Source organism: Osmia bicornis, chromosome 2 (assembly GCF_907164935.1).
Source record: "Osmia bicornis bicornis chromosome 2, iOsmBic2.1, whole genome shotgun sequence".
Classification (NCBI taxonomy): domain Eukaryota; kingdom Metazoa; phylum Arthropoda; class Insecta; order Hymenoptera; family Megachilidae; genus Osmia; species Osmia bicornis.
Window position 1 is genome coordinate 247,710 of NC_060217.1, and position 23,702 is coordinate 271,411.

The 23,702-nt window shown below is 41.9% G+C and overlaps 2 protein-coding genes across 2 annotated transcripts; one reads left to right on the forward strand and one right to left on the reverse strand.

The window, feature by feature from the left end:
• Positions 1-2,265: 2,265 nt before the first annotated feature.
• On the forward strand, positions 2,266-2,736 carry LOC123988555 (CCHC-type zinc finger nucleic acid binding protein-like). Its single transcript, XM_046289085.1, has one exon. The coding sequence runs from the start codon at positions 2,266-2,268 to the stop codon at positions 2,734-2,736; it is 471 nt and encodes a 156-aa protein (XP_046145041.1).
• A 10,610-nt stretch (positions 2,737-13,346) lies between these two features.
• On the reverse strand, positions 13,347-22,319 carry LOC123988560. Its single transcript, XM_046289094.1, has 3 exons — positions 20,162-22,319; positions 13,629-13,737; positions 13,347-13,428 (listed from the first exon to the last, which is right to left on the reverse strand). Exons 1-3 carry the CDS (start codon positions 22,317-22,319, stop codon positions 13,347-13,349), a joined length of 2,349 nt encoding a protein of 782 aa, XP_046145050.1.
• Positions 22,320-23,702: the final 1,383 nt, after the last annotated feature.

The following is a 23,702-nucleotide window of genomic DNA, read 5'->3' on the forward strand; positions in this document are numbered from 1 at the left end:
AATAACATATGACGCAATTGTTTTTAATGCCATTTTGTTTTTATAACTTATATTGTAATCTACGATTGATGTATTGTAATATTGCTACATCAATTTTTTTAAATACCGTTTCCATGAACATCGAGTTTTTGCCACGTTTTGAGGATTTTGCACCACTGTGGCGCCACGCGCAGTTCATCCGACTCAAGTACTCGTTTAAATCCGCGAACAATACGCGAAGTACCGTTCGACTCTGCGAACGCTACGAAGCCCAGAACTTCGACAGAGCAAGACTCCGGTAGTTGTAAACACTAGCCAAGACTGTAAAATTAGTGAATAAACATACTTGTGATTTGTAAGTGCGTGATCTACATTACAACCATCTACCCTACCATTCCAACATCTGGACAACTCATCACCAATACGTCTGCTAGCCAGGGAAAGGTAAGTGAGAACCTCCACCTAGCTAACAGTTCTGATAAGCAACGCCGAGGACTCAGTGAGAGAGAGAACTCGCGACGTTACAGTGGTTCCGATACGAATTGAACGCCAACAGACTAACGACTAACGAGTAAAATAGGGTAGATAACTCCAGAATATAAATCTTTGCCTGCAACAATTCAAATCATTTACTTTCAAACCAATTTTAAACACAACATTAATTGAAATACTGCTACAAAGCATACATAAAAATCACTTAAACATAAAAGCAAACTCATCTATTCTCTAAACAAATTACAAATAATAAAATGTTCAAATGAATAATAAAAATTGTAAACCAACGAATAACAAAAACACTACAGACGAAAACAGATTAACAAGAAACAGGACTCAAGAAAATTCTGAACTTAAAAATATCGTAGAGAACCGTAACTACTCATCAGCCTTCTTACAAAGTCGCAAAACACCCCGTTCATCAACTGAACAGAGAACATTCAATTTCACACCAGAAGCCATAGCCGAAACGTCAAACGCGAATACAAATTTGGGTGCAATACCCAGAATAAGGAACATAACAATAAACACCAATCAAACTGATAATAGGAAGCAAACAGAAGTTTTTGCATCACCATCACTCCAAGACAACAGAAATAAAAACGAAACGGCAAACGAGACAATAAACAACAGTTTTAAGCACGACATATCCCTACTAGAAATCGAAGGGATTACTGAACAACCAAGTCTAATAGGAACCCCAGACGAAGAAAATAGCAAAGGAGACCTAACACTCAATTGGGAAAGCCCGAAAACCAAAACTATGGAACAACAAAATCAAGCCCCACCTCTAAGATTACCCTTAAAATACGTAGCAAATCTAGTACCCGAATTCGATGGGAAAAATATGTCAGTCACAGAATACATAGAAAAATTAAAGCATGAAAAAACCTCATAACACCCGCAGACGAACCAGGCCTAATTCCAGTTGTTAAAATAAAACTACAAGGAGAAGTATATAAAGCATTAATAAATTCACCCATAAATAGCGTAAATGATTTTATCAAAGCAATAAGAATACTATTTCCGTCTACCGAAAATATACACACCCTATATGGAAAATTAACGGAACTAATGCAAAAACCAGACGAGACAGTGCGCGGCTATGGGAACATACTACAGGAACTAGTAATCCAGATCAAAGAACTAAAGAAAACGGAAGCAGGTATAACTCAGCAAGCTATACAAGAATTCGACAAAACCATAAAAATCGATGCAGAAAGAAGCTTTAAAAACGGACTAAAGCAAGAAATCAGGTTAGAAGTAAAACAAAAAAACGATCTAGACGCCCTTATACAGAAAGCCATCGAAGTAGAAACAAAGTTAGAGAAGCAGGATATATTGAGAAACAACCCGGCTAACATACTATGCAATCTCGGAAAACACGATGCAAACTCAGCAATATACATGTGTCAAATATGCCAAGATCTAAATCATGAAGCATTATTTTGCAACAACGTGGCATGCGTATATTGCAAAAGCAAAGATCACATATCGTATAACTGCAAACTGGCCAATAAGAAAATAGAACTCATCTGCAAACATTGCAACGCTCCAGAACATTCAACAGATGCATGTAAGATGAACAAATTAAATGGAAGGCACTGCCAATACTGCTAAGTAAAGGGGCACACAGTCAGCGAATGCCCATTTATAATCGAATATGAGACATGTTGGAAATGCAAAGGAACCGGTCACGACCCAAATACCTGCACGAAATTCCAAAAAATTACAGAATTTTGCGAAATCTGTAATAGTAGGTATCACACAACAAAAGATTGTCCAACACCTATGTGCCAACTGTGCAACGAATTGGACCACACAGCAAAAAACTGCCCAACAAATAAAACCAGCGGTTTCCAATTAATCATGTGTACAATTTGTAAGGAAGAAGGTCACAACACGGAAAATTGCGAAGGGGCAAGAGTTTTCCAAACCAGAACAAACCAAATTAAATGCCAACTTTGTAGTCATCTAAGACACTCGGCAGGAGACTGCCACGAGCCAAGGAAATCTCAACAAAAATCAAACGATTCATACAGGAGTAACTACCACAGAAGATACAATCACAGTGAAGGTAACTACTTTGAAAATAGTAATGGCAATAGGGACAATCCGAAACATACAAGCGACCCACGAAAATTTTGCGAGTATTGTAGAACTCAAAATTACACAATAAAAGAATGTAGAAAACTGAAAACCATTGAAATACGCGGACAAAAAAGAGACATCTGTCCCTACTGTGAAGAACCGGGACACTAAATAAGCTCATGTAGAAAACTCAAAAATTTAGAGAGCAGTGCCGGAAAAGTCTGTAACCTATGTAAAAGCACGAGCCACACAACCGAAGAATGCTACAGAAATCAAAATCGTCAACAGCACAGATCGGGAAACGAATAGATTCTTCGAGAGAGAGCGCACAGCAAGAAACAACAGTAAGCCGCTCGAAGCGTACAAAACTAACGACAACCCCAAGGCTAACAAATCGGAACAGGAAAAACCTCTCGAAACAAAATTACCTGACAACCGAAACATAAACGAGGAAAAAATATCAACAAGAATGGCAATGTATTCACTGAAACTGGAAAATCTACTGCAATACATCACAATAGAAAACCTTTACACAAGAGGGGAGAATGTAACCTACTTATTGATAGCGGTGCACAATTAAATATCATAAAAAAGGATTAGATCCCAGCAAACGCAATACTAGAAGATAGGAAAATATTACTTTCAGGCATTACAGACAAACCATTACAAACCTTAGGAGCAGTAAGAATACCTATAAACTACCGTTATTTCGATTCCCACGTAGCACCACAGGACTTTTCAATACCTTATGACGGAATATTAGAAATAAAAGTACTCCTCGAACAAAAATTAAGACTAGACGAAGGATACGTGGAAATAAATAACGAAAAATTTGAATTAAGGTCAGGAGAAGCGAATACAAACCAAAGATTATCTTCACAAACAGTTGAAACAGTTAAATCGGAATTAACAGATGAGCAGAAATGCTTTCTCAACAAAATATTTCAGGGCACGACGCACGCTAATGACACATTTACACCCGTACATACTGACTCAGAAACATTGCAATAAACAGGAATCAGCGAAAATTCGAGCGACAAAGACAGTGCAAACCAAGACCTTCTGCAACCAGATAATATGACAGAAAACTCAGATGATAGCTTCAATAACGATATATTACATTTATTAAACATAGTGGACAAATTAAATAACGAACCATGCAACGTAATAATAAATACGGAACAGACGACGTCACCAAATCTCGAAGAACATTTAGAAACGGCTAACAAATACGTAGGACAGATAATAAACAGTATAAATACAGTACTCGACAATCACGAAGAAAAGTGCGAAATAGATTCATACGACTATATAACATTTCTAACAAAAGTAGATGAAAATATAAGCATCAAATTCAAAAACGAAACCGAACTCTTAGGAAACAAATATAACTATGCCTCATACGATGTAGAGGATATACTAGAAGGATTTCAGGAAACAGAAAACCTACCAGAAATAAACGAAAGTGAACTATTAGAGGTAGGAACAATCAGTTTTATAGGAAATAAGGAAAATAGTATTGCGACGGAAAGTAAGGAAACGGAAAATCGACAAGACAGACTATTAAAAAAAATTCGATTAGGAAATCAATCAGAAGGAAACATAATGAAGAAATTAATTGAGGACAATAACGACATATTTTGGGTAGAAGGAGATAAAATAGAATCTTATAATACAGAACAACACGAAATTAATCTAACAGACGAAAAACCTGTATACGTAAAACAAATCCCTTTACCACATAGATTAAAAGAAACTGCAGTACAGGAAACAGAAAAACTAATTGCAAACGGTTTTGTCGGACATTCAAAAAGTGCCTTTAACGCTCCAACTTGGGTAGTCAAGAAGAAGAAAACAGCCGAGGGAAAGAAAAGATGGAGACTGGTAATAGACTACAGGAAATTAAATGAAAAAACGATTCCAGACCCATATCTACTTCCAAATATAACTGAAATTTTCGACCAATTAGGACAGGCAAAACTATATCACGTAATAGATTTAAAATCAGGCTCCCACCAAATCAAGATGAACCCAAGAGACATACATAAGACAGCTTTCAACATAGCGTTCTGCGTATTATATGAAAATTTACAAAACTGTAAGAGGCAAATCTATCATATTATATATCAATGAATTTAGAAAAAAATGTCGATTCTGTTTTGTCATAATGTAAATTTTTGTATCTCTTAAAATAATGTAACAATAAATTTTTTTGTTATAAACAAAGCACTTTTTACAAAATCTGTCACCACCTTTTGTTTTACCTCAAGAAACCATGAATCTTTTCCTTAAGAAATTTTCTTATATCTGTGATAGTTTTCGAGATACCATTTTTCTGCTGAAACTTCAAGGGGTGCTTTTACCCCTTTAACTTACGATTGGGCCACTATAAAATAATACGTGTCTCTTATTTTCACCTGCTTAATATATCCACTGAATTTCATTCAAATCTGAGACGGACAGTTCGGTATGGTTCCTTGTAAGTGGGAAAGGTATAAAACCCGACCCAGCAAAAACAGAAGTCGTACAAAAATTCCCAATTCCTAAGAACATCAAGAACATAAGAGAATTCTTAGGACTCGTAGGCTACTACAGACGATTCATACATAACTTCGCAAAAATCGCAAAACCTTTAACGATCCTATTACAAAAACACAACAAATTTTCCTGGAACACAGAATAACAAAAAGCTTTCATAAAACTCAAAAAAATATTATGCAACGCACCTATACTACAGTACCTAAAATTCGACGAACCATACGTTATCACGACAGACGCATCTAAATACGCCCTAGGTGCAGTACTATCACAAGGAGAAATCGGAAAAGATAGACCAATTGCATACGCATCACGAGTATTACAGGAAGCCAAAACCAAATATGACACCTACGAAAAAGAAGCTTTAGCAATAATGTTCGCGATAAAAACATTTCGAAACTACATTTATGGAAACAAATTCACGATAGTTACAGATCATAAACCATTACTCTGGCTAAAAACAGCTGACAATAACACCAGAGTGCAAAAATGGAGATTAAAGCTATCAGATTATGAATATGATATAGTCTATAAACCGGATAAGCAAAATATAAATGCCGATGCACTATCAAGGAATCCAGTAGACAACGTACACATTTCCGTTACAACAAGAGCACAGGGAAAGAAAGAAATCAGTAAAAACTCGACACCTGCAAAAATTCCAAATAAAGATAAAGTAGAAGCCTCAAACGATAATCATATCAAAATCAAAAGAGAAAGGGGTAGACCAAGGAAAAAGATCCAAGAACCGTTAGATCAAGAGACAACTTCAAATAGTAACAATAAGGGAAGAACGACTAAACGCAAGAAACAGGAAGATAAAACAAAAAAAGACAATATAGAAGAACACCGTGCACATAATTACTCAACAGGGCATACCTTTGGATAAAACCACCAACGAATTAATGAAAACCAAAAATATATAAATAAACCCCAACCTATCCGAAAATGAAGTTGAAATAATAGAAATAAATAATAAAAAATTCTTTATTTTATGTCTAAACATAGCAGCATCATCGGAAATAATAAAACAAAACTTGATAAAACTATTTAATATATTAAAAGATTTACTTATACGGAAAAACATAAAAATCTTCAGCATTTCAAAAGACATTAAAATACTAAATATAAACTGGAACGAAATAGACAAAATAGTAAAAAACAGTTTCAATAAAACCGACATTAAAATAATAGTTTGCTTAAACAATATCGAATACGTAAAACCTGAAAACATTGTAACCGATCGATTAGGCCACCGATACGTCACATAGTGAGGGGCCCGTAGGGCCGGCCCCACTATCATGTCATGGTACGAATCGCGTAAGCGTAAGATTCCCCTTCGCTGCCTAGAGCACTGAGCGAGGTGCCTGCCGATCCGCGGAACGAGCACTTGTCGTCGAAACTCCAATGCGATCAGACGCACTTTCAGCTCTTGTAGAATCACTCGAGTACACGCACTCACCGCAAGCAAATCAGCAGCTACGAAATATCGTGCTCTGGTCTCGCTTCCGAGATTGCTTCCACGTCCATGAGCAACCGATATCAGCTTCTCCCATCAACCGAATTCCTATGAATTCGCAAGAGAAGAGAATCTGAGAGAGCGAGCCATGAGACGTGTGAGGAAATCGATGCCCGCGTTCAAATAGGTATTTCAAATAGAAAAGAGAGCTCGACGGCAGGTTTCCATGCGTCGTTCATAGCGTTGTGTGAAGCGTGTTTGTGCGAGAAAGCGATACGTTGCGCTTCGCGTTCAAGTCATATTTAGTTTTCGCCTTAGACGTCAAAGACGATCGCGCCGTTAGAGTTTTTATATATAGATCGCAGTAAGAACGATCGCGACCGTTGGAAAGACGCTACGCGACTGGAAAATGTACCGCGATCTACCTCGTATTCAAGTAGAATAAAATCTATTGCTCAATCTTCCTCTCTCTAAATCTGAGTGTTTCCTCTTTATTTCTCTCCCTTTTCTAACATACCGGTAACCTCCTCTTAAGGGAAGAGCACGGTTACAATAGAGATAAAATATTCGACCAATTCCACGCTACAAAACTAGGAGGTCATTTAGGGGTAAACAGAACATATAACAGAATAAAAGACGAATTTTTTTGGGAAAACCTAAAACAAGACATTCGAAATAGAATAAAAAAATGCGAAGAGTGCCAAAGAAACAAATTAAAAAGAGTTAAAACTAGACAACCAATGGTCATAACAGATACACCAATAAAAACTTTTGATAAAATCGCAATGGACATTGTCGATCCACTTAACGTTACAAAAAACAATGTGACGGGTTATCGTCGGGGGTTTGCTGGCTCAGCTGATAAGTCCGGGGTTCAGGCGAACGAATAAATAAGTCGGTTGGTTGTGGGTGAAAAATAATAGATATGTTCACTTAATAATTACAAGTCTAACTTAAGGCTATGGCCCTGGGGTCCTATCAATCTAATGAACTTAACGGCTACGGTCGCGAGACGGTTACGACGCGGTACTTAGATCTACGGTAACTTACATCTACGGTCGCGAGACGGTTACGGCGCGGTACTTAAATCTACGGTAACTTACATCTACGGTCGCGAGACGGTTACGGCGCGGCACGGTCGCGGTCGCGAGACGGGATGTTGGCCGTCGGTTCGCTGCGTTTCGGAGCGGCGGAGGTAGTGGGGATGTTCAGGAAGGGTCTTTAGATGCCTTCATGGGCGGACGACCGTAGACACATCCCGTCCTGTACTCAGGCAGTAAGAAGACCGTGATCCGGTGGACGCCGTAGACACGTGTACGCCCGGTCCGACAGTCGGGAAGCCGCCGAGAGAGAACTCTCGGCCGTGGCCAAGGAAGACAGCGGACAGTATCGGAGGACGGCCGTAAAGACAACCCGTCCTGCCGAACGCTGCTGGTGGAGTAATCGGAATCAAGATGAAGCTGATCGTACTTTCGTTATCGCTTGTCGGAGACTCGCTTCGGAGAGTAGATCTGCCGGCTGTCGCGTCGCGGCCTGGCATATCAATGCTCGCGAGGCCGTTCGCCTCGCGAGTTCGCGGTGCGCGCGATCGCCACCTGTCGGCGGCGCTGGTACTAGCGCGCGCCGGTGGGGCCCGCGGTTTCGCGGCCTCGTACTCCTCACAACAATAATAAATACATTTTAACCGTACAAGTTTAACTATCAAAATTTCTAATAGCAGTACCTCTAAAAGACCAAACAGCAGAATCAGTCGCGGATGCTTTTGTAAAAAAATTTATATGCATTTTTAGCTCACCTAAAGTAGTACTCACCGACAGAGGAACAAATTTCACTAGTAAAGTCATGAAACAAGTTGCAAAAAGATTTAAATTCTCAAAAATCGAAACAACATCTTTTTCACCTCAATCAAACGGATCATTAGAAAGAGAACATCATCCACTTTGCGAATATTTAAAGAATTTCTCAACAAAAAAATGTGAATGGGATGAACTCTGTTTGAGATTTGCTCACTTTATTAATTATATTTCCTCCTACATTAGTTTTGTTTAAATTTACATTATATTACAACTAATTATTTTATTCTATTTACTGTACAATATTTGTTTGTATCTATATTATTAATCGTTTATAAAATAAATCATATCCGACGGGCGAGCGAGGTTCGCGGTTCCCCGCCACTCGTCCTTCCCTCACAGGTTCCCCCGGGTGGATCGAGTAGCTCGGCACCTGTAGGGGGACGAGGCGAGACGACGAAAGATATAAATATATCGATTCCGGGAATCCTCGCTCTCTCTTAGTCGGCACTGTGACAAAAGTAAACACGGGCTTATTACGAAACGTTTCTTTTACCGAATTCCGTTGCGGATTAAAACCGTCTACGATCCCTGTGTGCATCGTTTAAAGGGATTCCCCGAAAAACGGATTAAATACCGATCCGCGATCGCGTCGAACTTTTTTTCACGCTCCAACGAGCAGCGTTATTCAGAAGCTCGTCTCAATTCCTCGACCGTTTCGACGGAAAATTCGGAGCTTCAAAACAAACTCCTAGAACTGGCACAATTCAATTATAATACAAGCATTCATTTCAGTCACAAATTCACACCATATGAACTGGTTTTCGCTTATCCAGCTAGACTACCTTCTACCGAACCCCTAAAGAAATCAGAACAACTACCTACTCTTAACGGCTATTTGGAAAATTTACTAAGGAACATGAGAGATATAGCCAGCATGGAACGCGAAAATTTAATAGATTTAAAGACTAAATCAAAAGCATATTACGATAGATTCATTAAACCGATAGAATTTAAAATCGGAGACAAAGTATGGCTGCTAAAAGAACCCAAACCAGGGAAATTAGAAAAAGATTGGTATTCAGGGCCATACGAAATATTGAAAACAGGAGATAACAATAATATAACAATTAACTATAAAGGAAAGCCAAAAACAGTTCATGCGAACAAATTAAGCATCGAACAACACAGGAAATAACGTAAACCTTCTTTCTAGGAACAGAGCCAACAATGAAGTTAATTCTATTAATCTGTATCAGCACATTCCAAATTAGCCAAGCAATAATCGGGTTTGATTGTGGCGCAACCAACCCGATCGTGTCAACGTACTCTTTACTGGACACCGGGGAATGCGACTTTCATCACGCAGATGTTAACGTTAACACAACAATACGGCTACTACAATTAGCAGAATTCAGAACAGTCCCCGTTATACAATGTAAAATAGAAATCCAACGCATAGTTTTTCGATGCGGAATGTTCAGTCATCTAGTACCGGTAGAAAACGCAATACAAGAATATCTTCTCGACATAAGCCACGAAAATTGTAAATCGATACACAACACCGGAATATTTAAATACGATAACTTTCACACAATCGCAAATCTAAAAGTAAATTCAACAAAATCTGTAGGAGTAAGCCTCACGGGAAACGCAATAGAAAGCTCATGTACAGGAGCGTCCTATTCCGATAACTACGGAACATGGAACAAGGTATACGTACAGGGTCTAATAAAAATCACGTTAATAGAGTATAACGCGCAGGTTAGTTTTAATAACGATAAATTACGCTTAACATCGGGAACAGGTTGTAAATTTTCGGACGAGCATTGTATCGACATGGAAGGAGGACACACCTTCTAGTTAGCATTACCAAGAGAAGATTGTCTTAAAACCAAATACCACGTATTATACCGAGGTCCAGTAACGAAAATAACATCAAATAACCGCGAAACATTGTACACAATCGAAACGACCGACATCTACTTCGCACTAGCAGCGAAAGGAGACTGTTGCGGCGCAATGGTCATGGGACCATCAGGTATATTCTTAATTTTTTCAGACAAACAATAGTTGCCTTCTGCAGCTGTTTGCCATATGTAATCATCGCCCAAAACTTTCCTCAGTTTACCATGTATTTCAAGGTCCTGCTGGCTTTATGGTTTTATTGTTGTCAAACCGTTAGGTGGACAGGCGACGTCATATTTCTTGCCTCAGGTCAGACTTGACCTGAGGACGAGCGTTTGGCAAGGGCGGTTCTTCACCACTTCCTTGAATTTTCTGTAACCAATCAAAATTTGCGACTCTAGCGAATTCGCTTGTCCATCCCTGCGACATGACGATCCCCACCAGACACTCAAAATTTTTCTTCGTGAACGCTTCTTCTTGTATGTTAGCTTTTAGTTGTCAGCTCTCGACAAGTACAATTCGGAGACCTCGTTACTGTTCACGAGGTGTTTTTAAAATTGATACAAGGAAAAATACTTGTCCGTTTAATAAACAATATATTAATCCTTCATCAGTTGTTCGGTTATTTTTTTGTACGAGTGGTTCCACTGATCCACACCCAAACTAGCTCGCGTTTGCATTAAGTTGAAGCGTGAAGCACAAACATTCTTTTTGGTCCTTCGGCCCGGATATCAGTGACAAGATACATCCACTGTGCAACAAAGCAACAGATAACGAGGATTCGGTTTCTGAGGAAAAGGATTTTTTTACAACAAATCAATATTCACCTCATTCCTGGAGCATCCAGCCACACCTCATCGTGACGGAACAATCGACAACAAAAATACAGTCTGTGAGGAAGAGGACTTTTACAACGTTGGACATTTAATCCATTTGAAGCTTCAAAACGGACATCAAGTTTTAATCCACGTGTAGTTGATCAACGCCTGATTCAACAATTTAATATTATCCTCATTCCGGAACACTGAGCTACATCTGATCCTGAATACATCATTCCGAGGGTCATCTTCAAAACTTTCATCGGCGCTTCATCCCGAAGGCAACAACAACCAACAAATTCATCCACGACACTGTGCTTATAACAGGACTGGCTGGCAAGTCATCTCTCGGTAAGCTCTTGAATCGCCTATTTTACATTCCTTCTTTAACAGTGTCAAAAATCCTATTTTTGTATATTGCTCAATTATGGCCGAACAAGTGAAAGTTTTGAAAAGGCAATGCGCTTCGATTAAGTCTCAAACAACTCAACGCGGAAAACAAAACTCGAAGAGTTGTATAACGCGTTTCAGGAGACACATTTCAAGTTGGAAGCGGTTGACGAAACAGGCGAGTACGAGTCAAATCTAGTTGAATTCGAGGATTCATCCTATGCGGGCGCGGAATTGATTGAACGATTATTATCTACACGTGACAGGTGCGCGAGCGTAAATTCCAAGTCTAATAAGGGTCAGGTAAATGGAAATACAAGGCTACCTCGTATAGAGTTACCTATTTTTAATAGAAATCTCCTTGAATGGCAAAGTTTCTATGATTCATTCAAATCTATGGTACACGACAACGAGAAGATACTAGGCGTTCAAAGGTTTCATTACCTGAAACGGTCGTTACGCGGAGAAATAGCTAGCGTCATCGATACCCTAAACGCGTCGCACGAAAATTACCTAGTCGCATGGGCATTGTTAGAAAAACGATGTAATCAACCGCGCAAAATCATACAAATGCATTTGAAAACTTTATTTGAATTACCAACTATGTCAAAAGAATGTCCCGTGGCACTACGATCCTTAATCACGGCCACGGAAAAACACACCAACGTGTTAAAGGCATTAAAGGTACTAATAGAGTCGTGGAACGAAATTTTAATATACATAATTACAACGAAATTAGACAAAGAAACGCATCGTCATTGGGACCGTAGTCTGAATGATGATGCCATGCCGACTTTGATGGAATTTTTAGAATTTTTATCAAAATTTGCTCGCGATGATGCAATAACGAACATAAATTCACGCGAGATCACAAAAACACAAACTCCATCCATCAATCGTCAGTTTCCGAAACGTTCAGAAAAGCGTCAAAATTACGTAGCAACACAATCAAAAATCGTGTGTGCATATTGCAAAAAGTATCATTATATACAAACGTGTGATCAATTTTTGAAACTTTCTGTGGAGGATAGAATTCAAGCCGCACTATCAGCTAAAGTGTGCATCAATTGTCTACGACAGGGTCACGCGTATAATAATTGCTATTTTAGTAAGTGCAAAAAGTGTCATAGCAAACACAATACTTTATTACATCGTGATTTGGACCCAAATAAGGATTCATCGGCAGTAGTACCGTCTACTTCAAAGACTGCTGTAGTGTCGTCTACTTCAAATAATTCGGAATCTTCACCGGTATCACTGACCGCACGCGTACCGTCCGAGGTTTTATTGTCGACAGCACTTATTTCAATTCGTGATTGTCAAGGAAAATATCAGTCGTGCAGGGTTTTACTCGATTCTGCGTCACAAATTAATCTTATTACAGAAGAGCTTGCATCTCGATTAAATCTACACAAAACAAAGGTAGACATTCCATTGTCTGGTTTTGATAATTTATCAACTCGCATAAAATATTTTATAAACACAAATATTAGGTCGAGAAATTCCAACTACAGTTCTAATTTAACATTTTATGCAATACCACAAATTTCTTCATTCTTGCCCTCTCAACGAGTTGACCATTCACACACTGAAATACCTCGCAACATCCCATTAGCTGATCCAGAATATCAAATTCCAGCTAAAATAGACGTTTTATTAGGGGCAGAAGTATTCTACAAATTATTGTGTGTAGGTTAGATTCGGTTGGCATCTTCGTCATTGACGTTGCAAAAAACTGTATTAGGTTGGATAATTGCACGTTCGATTAATTCATCGCCGGTAAAAGCTCCGAAATGTCACGTTTCCACTACATCAATAGACGATCAATTATTAAAGTTTTGGGAAATTGAAAAGTGCTTTGTTAGTAAACATTTGTCAGAAGAAGAACAATTGTGTGAAGCTCATTTTAAGCAGCACATTCGACGTGATGCATCTGGACGATATATCGTCAGGTTGCCTTTCAATAACAAAATATCCGAATTAGGAGAGTCATATAGTTTTGCATTAAGACGATTTTATTCTTTAGAAAAACGTTTAGATAGAGATGCTACGTTAAAGGCTGAATACGCGAAATTTTTAGAGGAATATCAAACGTTAGATCATATGACTGATATTTCCGAAACAAATTGCATTGAGCAAGGATACTATTTACCTCACCATGCAGTGCTCAAACAATCAAGTACTACAACAAAATTAAGAGTTGTTTTCGACGCCTCCGCGAAAACAAGTAACGGTTTGTCACTCAATGACACGTTATTAGTAGGACCTACAATACAAGATGATATTTTTACGTTGATAGTCCGATTTCGCTCATATAATTATGTACTCACTGCAGATGTTGAAAAGATGTATCGACAAGTTCGAGTGCATCAGAACGATGCGGTATATCAAAAAATTATCTGGCGAGAATCTCATGAACAACCATTACGGGTATACAGATTAGACACTGTAACTTACGGTACTGCTTCCGCGCCGTTTCTCGCAATTCGATCGTTACAACAATTAGCTAAAGATGAAGGCGAACAATTTCCGTTAGCATCAGAAGCGCTTTTAAACGATTTTTATGTAGACGATCTTCTTACGGGAGCACAAACGTTTGAAAAAACGATTGAACTTCGTGAACAATTAATCCGTCTTACGGCACTAGGTACTTTCCATTTACGCCAGTGGTCGTCGAATAATCCTAAATTGCTAGATGATTTGTCAGATCGATGTTTCGAGAAGTCGCATCTGTTGAATTCAAATACAGTGGTGAAAACGCTGGGAATTTTTTGGAATTCGTTAAATGACACGATCACGTACAGCGTAAATATTGACAATACACAATTTCACGTTACTAAAAGATTCATTTTATCAAAGGTTGCTCAATTGTTCGATCCTCTAGGTTTGTTGGGGTCCGTTATTTCAAGGGCCAAAATTATTATGCAGGATCTTTGGAAGGCTCGTATAACGTGGGATGAGTCAGTGCCGCAATCTATTCATTTCGCATGGAATGAATTTCAAAATCAACTGCCTCTACTGACACAATTTGAGGTACCACGAAATATAAGTTCTCATTTTGCGTAAGATATCCAACTTCACGGGTTTTGTGATGCCAGTGAAAGAGCATATGGCGCATGTATTTATAGTCGATCGTGTAATTCGTGCGGAGAAGTTCTGATTCGTTTGTTGGTTTCTAAATCGCGAGTCGCACCTATAAAATCTGTGTCGATTCCGCGGCTGGAGCTTTGTGCAGCTGTGTTGTTGTCAAAATTATATCATAAAGTCAAAGAGTCGATACGGCTCCATTTTACAAAAATCAAATTGTGGACCGATTCAACCCGGCCGATGCCATATCACGAGGTCAAACACCTGCCGAGTTCTTGAAAAATCAATTATGGTTAAACGGACCTATATGGCTCTAACAAACAGAAGACACATGGCCTCTATTAGAACATCTTCCGATCGTTACTTCGGAATTACGCAAAGTTGTCGTTCTTAAAACTACACGCGACGATAGCATATTGTAACCATGCTCTTTCTCCAAGAGCACGTTTCCGTGGGATAGAAATGGGGAACAAAATAAAGAGGATACACTCAGATTGCGAGAGAGGAAAATTGAACAATAATTTTATTTTCCTTGTTACGACGAAGATCGCGGTGCGCCATTACATCGAAACGTTCTTCTAACGCCCATGATCGTCGGTTAGCGGCACGCTGTGTACAAATAGTTTTAAAGACGCGACCGTCCTTGACGTTCGAGGCGAGGGACAAACATGATTCGCACGCGAAACGGAATTTAACGGCTTCCCGCAGAAGTATGCTTTGTCTAACGCTTTGCTCGGCGCATGGATACCTGCCATCGAGTTCTTTTTCTACTTGGAAGTCTCTATTAGAACGCGGGCACCGACTTTCTCACATGTCGCATGGCTCGCTCGCCCAGGTTCTCTTCTCTTGCGAATTCATATGAAATCGGTAGGTTAGAGAAGCTGAGGTCGGTTGCTCATGGGCGTGGAGGCGATCTCGGAAGCGAGAACAGAGCACGATTTTCGTAGCTGCTGCTCAGCTTGCGGTGAGTGCGTGTGTTCGAGTGATTCTACAAAAGCCGAAGATGCGTCTGATCGCATTGGAGTCTCGACGACAAGTGTCCGTTCCGCGGATCGGCAGGCACCTCGCTCGGTGCTCTAGGCAGCGAAGGGGAATCTTACGCTTGCGCGATTCGTACCATGACCTGATAGTGGGGCCGGCTCTACGGGCCCCTACACTATGTGACGTATCGGTGGCATAATCGATCGGTTACAATATTTGAACGTATTTCATCTTGCAACAAATTAAAACGAGTAATAGCATATTGCTTTCGATTTTTTGAAATTAGTTCAACGCGGTGTCATCAAAGGAATTTTTTAACCGTAGATGAATTAAAGAAAGCACATGATCGTATCATCAATTGCATTCAGGTCCAACATTTCAACAAGGAAATGGACTGCTTAATTTCAAATAAGGCTCTTGACAGGAGCAGCACGGTTTTATGTTTAAATCCATTTATAGACTCTACTGGTCTATTAAGAGTAGGTGGTAGATTAAAACATGCAAATTTGGATTTTCAACAGAAACATCCTGTTCCGACTATTCGGAGTTACAATAAAATGAGGAAGGACATGAGGTGGAATTGGCGTCACCGGTAAATAAATAAAACAACTGATATATAATTAAAACAAAAAAATAACTTTAATAATTCAAAACCCTAACTGACTCTACTCTACGGGTACCGGCTGTAAAAAACCCCAGTCAAAAGTGGGGAAAAAGCCTGGTCCCAGCAAACAAATTATACTAAAAGAATATATACATAAAAGGATACAACAAAATCTAATAATCTAAAACGTGAAATAAAACTAGAAATTAAAACTAACATGCACTTGCATAATCATTCAAGCCGTACTATAACTTCGCACAATCGAGAGCTCTCTTACCAATCGTATCGGATGGTGTCTCGCCGACGTCGCAACAAATCGTCGTGGTCCTTACCAAAAAACTACAAACCCTGATCACAGGTAACGTCCCGGCAAAGAGGACAAAGTGGCCGTAAAAAACGCACCACTAACTGCACGGCTAGCCAGGTGGGCAGAATCAACCGATCGCAGAACTGTGCGCACAGTTAGCCGTCTGAACCACCCACAAGATCGCCCGGCCGTGCAGATAAAATGACAGCACCTAGTTGCTTCAACAAAAGCACCCACGCCCGACAGCCACAGCGCACGTCAACGAACACCACCAGTCCAAGATCCAAAACACAATTCACTCTTTAAAAGATTTGGGAAAACTCAGAAAAACTCTGGGAAAACACCCGCACAAATTGACCGATCACGGTTCAATGCGCGGGCCCGATCCCGGGCCATACCCCGCCACCACCACCGACACGCCGCCCGCGCCTGCGCAGGGTTGCGTGACATCGTCCAACCGCAGACCCTCGCACAGCGCCAAATTTAAAAACAACCGCTCGAGCAAGTATGCAATCGCGCGACGCGAACATTCCGCCCGCCTTCGTCCACCGGACGAACCTTTAACTCGCGCTCAAATTATTGTATTATCCGCCGCAGGCTTGGATGGACTCCGCTCTAACCATAACGGGCATAATCGCGCAACATGCCGCTTTAAACAAGAAGTAGCCGTTCGTACCGTGACTACTCTCACTAAACCATCCGGTCCAAAGTGGACTCCAGTAACGCGCCCGAGAGGCCATTTCGAAGGAGGATACCGGTCGTCCCGCACGAGAACCAGTTGACCGACCGCGAAATTTTCCGTTGGTCCTCGCCATTTTGAACGCTCTTGCAGATGCTGCAGGTATTCCTCCGACCATTTCTTCCAAAAATTGTTTCTAATCGATTGAAGCAATTGAAACCGTTCAAGACGATTCTCTGACACGTCGGGGGGTGATTCGTCTGGAACTAACCCTGAAGCTACACCGAGAAAATGCGCAGGTGTCAAAGCCTGCAGATCTTCAATATCCGCGTTCAAAGGGCAAAGAGGCCGCGAATTGAGGCACGCCTCAATTTCTACTAAAACAGTTGAAAACTCCTCAAAGGTTAAAGGTCGATCACCGATCGCCCGTTTCAAGTGATGTTTAACCGATTTTACCCCCGCTTCCCATAAACCTCCGTAGTGGGGAGAATTCGGAGGGATGAACGTCCAAGTCGTTCCGTCATTCGCGAAAGTGGCGGCTACACTCTTATAAAAATCCGAAGCCGCTATAAACATGGCCCGCAACTCTTTATCCGCAACTTGGAACGTGGTAGCATTATCACTATAAAGGTTCCGGCAGACCCCTCGACGTCCTGCGAAACGCCGATACGCGGCAAGAAACATCCGAGTCGTGAGATCGCTCACTACTTCAAGGTGGATTGCTCGTGTCGTGAAACAAACAAAAAGTGCAATATAACCCTTATAACATTTATAACCCCGACCCTTAGCAGTGCGAACCTGAAAAGGTCCAGCATAATCTAAACCGGCGGAAGAAAACGGTCGAGCTGGTGTAATCCGCGTGGCAGGCAGATTGCCCATCATTTGCCAGGCCAAACGTGGCTTGACGCGTTGACAAGTGACACATTGTCGAATCTCCGTTTTGACCAGACGGGTCCTACCGAGAATCCATGCATATTGTAAAACCGTATTCATCGTGAGTGTAGGTCCACCGTGAAGACAGGAACGATGCGCGTGCCGAACAAACAAACGACTAAGTGGAGAACGACGCGGTAAAATAGGTGGATGCTTGCGATCGTGAGACAAACTCGAATTTACTAGACGACCCCCAACGCGCAGAACACCGTCCATCTTGTCCACAAACGGATTTAAACTAAGCAAAGGGTTACGCTTCGGTAAACTTTTCCCCATCTGTAACAATTTAATTTCTGAATCAAAAGCATGCGCCTGTGCCAACTTAACTATTGAAATTCGTGCTGCAGACAATTCTGATGTGGTCAAAAAATCAGGTAATTTAGAAAGATTGTCCTTGCGCCTTCGCAAACTAACCAATGGACGTAAACAAAAAGCCACAACACGAGTTAACCGAGTCAACGTAGAAAATCTACACAAAATCTCCGGATCACTCGGAGTCGCTTCAACATGCAAGACCTGCGGAGCTAGCGGCGCTTTCGGCCAGTGCTCCTGGGGCATCGCAAGCCAATCAGGCCCATGCCACCACAGGTTTGCATGTATCAAGTCTACAGGCTTACTACCACGTGTAGCCAAATCTGCGGGATTCTCATTCGTGGGCACATGCGCCCATATAGCACCCGGCAACTCGGTCTGGATGAACGATACACGGTTCGCCACAAAAGTTTTCCAATGGCATGGATGTTTGCGAAGCCAAGTCAAAACAATTTGACTGTCAGACCAAGTAAAAACAGGCAAATTCTGTAAAAAATCTAGTTTACGAACATGGCAAAGAAGCTTGACAAGTAATACGGCCCCACACAACTCTAAATTAGGAATGCTCACTGTTTTCACAGGAGCAACTTTACTTTTCGCGGATAGCAGAGAAACTCGAAACCGACCATTTCCCTCATGAATTCTAATATAGATTGCTGCAGCATAAGCACGAGATGAGGCGTCTGAGAACCCATGAATCTGCGAACCCGAGTCGCAAGAGGCTCCCAACCATCGACTAATTGACAAGGCAGGCAAAATTGAAAGGGAGCTACAATAATCACGCCATCTATCCTGCACATCTAGTGGTAGAACAGAGTCCCATCCAATCTTTAGAATCCAAAGATCCTGCATCAAAATCTTGGCGGTTATCGTAATCGGAGCCAACCACCCCAGCGGATCAAACAAGCGCGCAATATTAGAGAGAACAGACCGCTTGGTCACTGCTCCGGTTAAGCCTTCCAAATCTAACGTAGTGAAACGAAATTCATCCCGATCTGGATTCCACTGAACCCCTAAAGTTTTGACAGACTCATCGATACCTATTGATTTTGAGTCTTCCGTCCCAGATTGCTGTGTATTGCCCGGCAGCAAATCAGCATGATTCGCGGCCCATTTATCTAACTCAACGCCCGCCGATTTTAAAAGGTCAATGAGCTCCCGTCGGGTGCGCACCGCGACGGCGAGCTCGTCCGCGCCCGAAAACGTATCGTCCACATACATGTTGTATATTAAACACTGGGCACCGAGAGGGAAGCGCGATTTTTCATCCTCCGCTAATTGTAGAAGCGTACGAATCGCGAGATAGGGAGCACACGCCGTCCCATAAGTCACGGTTGTCAACCGGTATTCCACCGGCGTCTCCGACGAGCTAGGAGCCCATACTATCCTTTGCAAATCTTGATCAACGCGCGCGACGCAAATTTGCCTAAACATTTTAACAACGTCCGCCGTAAACACAAAACGATACCGTCGCCAATTTAATAAGATCAACGAGAGATCACGCTGAAGAGCAGGTCCCGGCAAAAGAAAATCATTTAAACATTGACCTTCGCGAGTCTTTCGCGACGCATCAAAAACTACTCTAATCTTCCACTTTGACGGCGTCGATTGCACGACCGCATGATGTGGAAGGTACCATGCACGCGAATTAACAAGCTCCGACGCGGGAACACGCTCCATATGTCCTAAACTTTCATAAACGGACATAAATTCGCGGTATGCCGATGCAAGTCTAGAATCGCGATCAAACCGGCGATACATATGCGCAAGAGAGCCGATAGCCATACGTCTGGTTTCCGGACCAACCGCTGGCGGTTCAGATTTTAACGGAAGACGTACAATAAACCGACCGTCTGCATTACGACCGTGTGACTCTCGAAACAATCTTTCGCACGCTTCGTCTAATGGTTTCAGCGACGTGGCCGCTGGTAAATCTTCGAGGTTCCAAAACCGCTGTAGCGACTCGTCTAGGTCATGCTCCGCGGTACAATGCAACATGTGAAGTGGCGCGGCTAAATGGTGGACCGCCCGCCGTGAACCGTCCGAACGTACAGGGCCGGAGACAATCCAACCAAGGACCGTCTCCTGCGCAATCAGGGACGAGGGAGGAAAACTACGCAGTCCCGAACGCAACAATTGACCATAAATGTCTGCACCAAAAATAACGTCGACCGATCCCGGAATATAAAATTGTGGGTCCGCCAAAGACAACCCCGCGAACGACCCGAGATCCAACTCCATGATGTGTCGAGCCGGAAGCTGCGACGTGAGTTTCGGCAGGATCAACGCTTCCGTTTCGAGTTGAAACAACGGGTCAACTAACGAACATATTTTAAAACTCGTAGCCAGACAGGCAGTGCCGGCAGATTTCGCACCGAGACCCATTAACGGAACATCAACGCGACGCTTTCGTAAACCTAGAAGGTTAGCAACTGATTCGGATATAAACGAACCTTGAGATCCCTGATCTAGCAAAGCCCGCACACGGGTCTGCGCCCCGTGTGGCCCTTCCAACGTTAACTGAGCAGTTGCTAACAGCACCGTATACCTACGCGAAAGAACACGTGCAGTGTGCACATTAACACCCGAGGACGTAGAGGGTTTCCCGTCGTTTGAACCCTGTGACTCAACCGAATCTTTTTCCTTTGACTGAGAACCGCTGGCCTGTACCAAATGAATCATACTATGGTGCCTTTCCTTGCATTGCGTGCAACGGAAAGACGAACGACAGTCGGACACCCTATGACGGCCAAAACAATTGTAACAGAGTTGTAACCGGCGTACCTCTCTACGGCGGTCGAAAGGTCTCTTGGCCTGGAATTTATAGCACTTGGCTAACCAGTGCGCGCCAGTACACAAGGGACACTTCGGTTTCCCATCAACTGAAGGTTGAGACGAAACAGCATGGAATACCCGTCGCGAGCCCAGTACAGTCTTAGGTATAGCTGAAGGCCCTTTTTCCGGTTTAATACTATTTGAAGCGACCATACTGAGCGCCTGAACGCGTTTTTCTAAAAACTCGGATAAATCCGCGAATTTCGGAAATCGATCTAAAGGGTTTACGTCCCCCAATTCCGCGACGCTATCTAAAACCATACGACGATCCCTAACACTTAATTCCGTCTCCCACGCTTTTTGAGAATCGGAGTCCAGACGAGCCGCTAGGATATAAACAAACCAAATATCCCAATGCCCTACTGGCATTTGCAAATTTGTTAACGCCCGTACTATACGCTGAGCTTCGTCAGCAAATGAACGCAACTCTGTTGCGGATTCTTTTTTCAAATATGGCATATCCAAAAGTGCCCTTAAATGTTTGTATACAATCAAACGCGGATTGTGAAAACGCGCCTTCAAAGCTTGCCACGTCGCCGAATAATTCGCGTTCGTAGTCGTCACATCTTTAACGAGATCCGCAGCCGCCCCCTTTAAACAAGTTTTTAAATATTGCAACCTGCTTGCATCAGCCAAGCCGGGTGCATTGTGTACTAAGCTAGTGAACAAATCACAGAAATTTTCCCAGTCCTCGTATTGACCGGAAAACGTGGGCAAATCTAATTTGGGAAGTTTAGCCGCGCGGTGCTCGAGTGTTAAAGAAGAGCTAGCGTTCGGTGGCCCGGTCGGCAAGGTAGGCTGCTCTGCAGCCTCCAATTCCGCTTGTACAGTCAACAAAAAATCAAGCGTATCTTCGTATGTCGATTGCAAGCGGCCAATCACATTATCCGTAAGATACGCGTCGCCCTCCGCCTCATCACGAATTGAAATATCAGCATGCGCGCTACGCACATCCTTCCAGATTTCCTGTAGGGACTCGATTCGCGAAGCTATAATATTTCGATTAAAAGTGCTGCGATCTTTGTCTCTTAATCGAGAGCTCGACAACTCGATTTCTGCTAATCGCGTGTACTGCACCGTAATGAGCCTTTTCAAAGCGGTAGGCGCCATATTAATCAAAAATCTCGAAATTACTTAATTAATCTAAACCGCGAATCAAAACTAATAAAATAAGCTAATAACAAAATTAAATTCAATAAACCAATTACCAAACAAGAATAAAGAAAATATAACAATATAATATTTGTATCGCTCTACTATAATTAAAACAAACAATAAATCACTATAGCCCTGACGTTATTCTCAAACAAAAATAAAAATTTCCCACGTCTCTGCAGTCGAAACGGACCGCAAAGTTCGAAGAAACGTGACGCCGAGGGCCCACTTGAACTCGTGGCGACGCGACCAAAAGTCTATGTTTACGTTACTCGCCCCTACAGGAAAGAACGCGCGAACAAAGAATCGCCCATGCAACGGGATAACGCTGTCTCTTAACAGTCAGCCTAAAAAGTCAATCTCTAGTTTTATTTACTGTATTTGATCTCAAAACTGGCAAATCAGCTAACTTCGGTTCTGCACAATCACCTCATTCCTCACCCGGAGCACCAAAAAAATATGTTCCGACTATTCGGAGTTACAATAAAATGAGGAAGGACATGAGGTGGAATTGGCGTCACCGGTAAATAAATAAAACAACTGATATATAATTAAAACAAAAAAATAACTTTAATAATTCAAAACCCTAACTGACTCTACTCTACGGGTACCGGCTGTAAAAAACCCCAGTCAAAAGTGGGGAAAAAGCCTGGTCCCAGCAAACAAATTATACTAAAAGAATATATACATAAAAGGATACAACAAAATCTAATAATCTAAAACGTGAAATAAAACTAGAAATTAAAACTAACATGCACTTGCATAATCATTCAAGCCGTACTATAACTTCGCACAATCGAGAGCTCTCTTACCAATCGTATCGGATGGTGTCTCGCCGACGTCGCAACAAATCGTCGTGGTCCTTACCAAAAAACTACAAACCCTGATCACAGGTAACGTCCCGGCAAAGAGGACAAAGTGGCCGTAAAAAACGCACCACTAACTGCACGGCTAGCCAGGTGGGCAGAATCAACCGATCGCAGAACTGTGCGCACAGTTAGCCGTCTGAACCACCCACAAGATCGCCCGGCCGTGCAGATAAAATGACAGCACCTAGTTGCTTCAACAAAAGGACCCACGCCCGACAGCCACAGCGCACGTCAACGAACACCACCAGTCCAAGATCCAAAACACAATTCACTCTTTAAAAGATTTGGGAAAACTCAGAAAAACTCTGGGAAAACACCCGCACAAATTGACCGATCACGGTTCAATGCGCGGGCCCGATCCCGGGCCATACCCCGCCACCACCACCGACACGCCGCCCGCGCCTGCGCAGGGTTGCGTGACATCGTCCAACCGCAGACCCTCGCACAGCGCCAAATTTAAAAACAACCG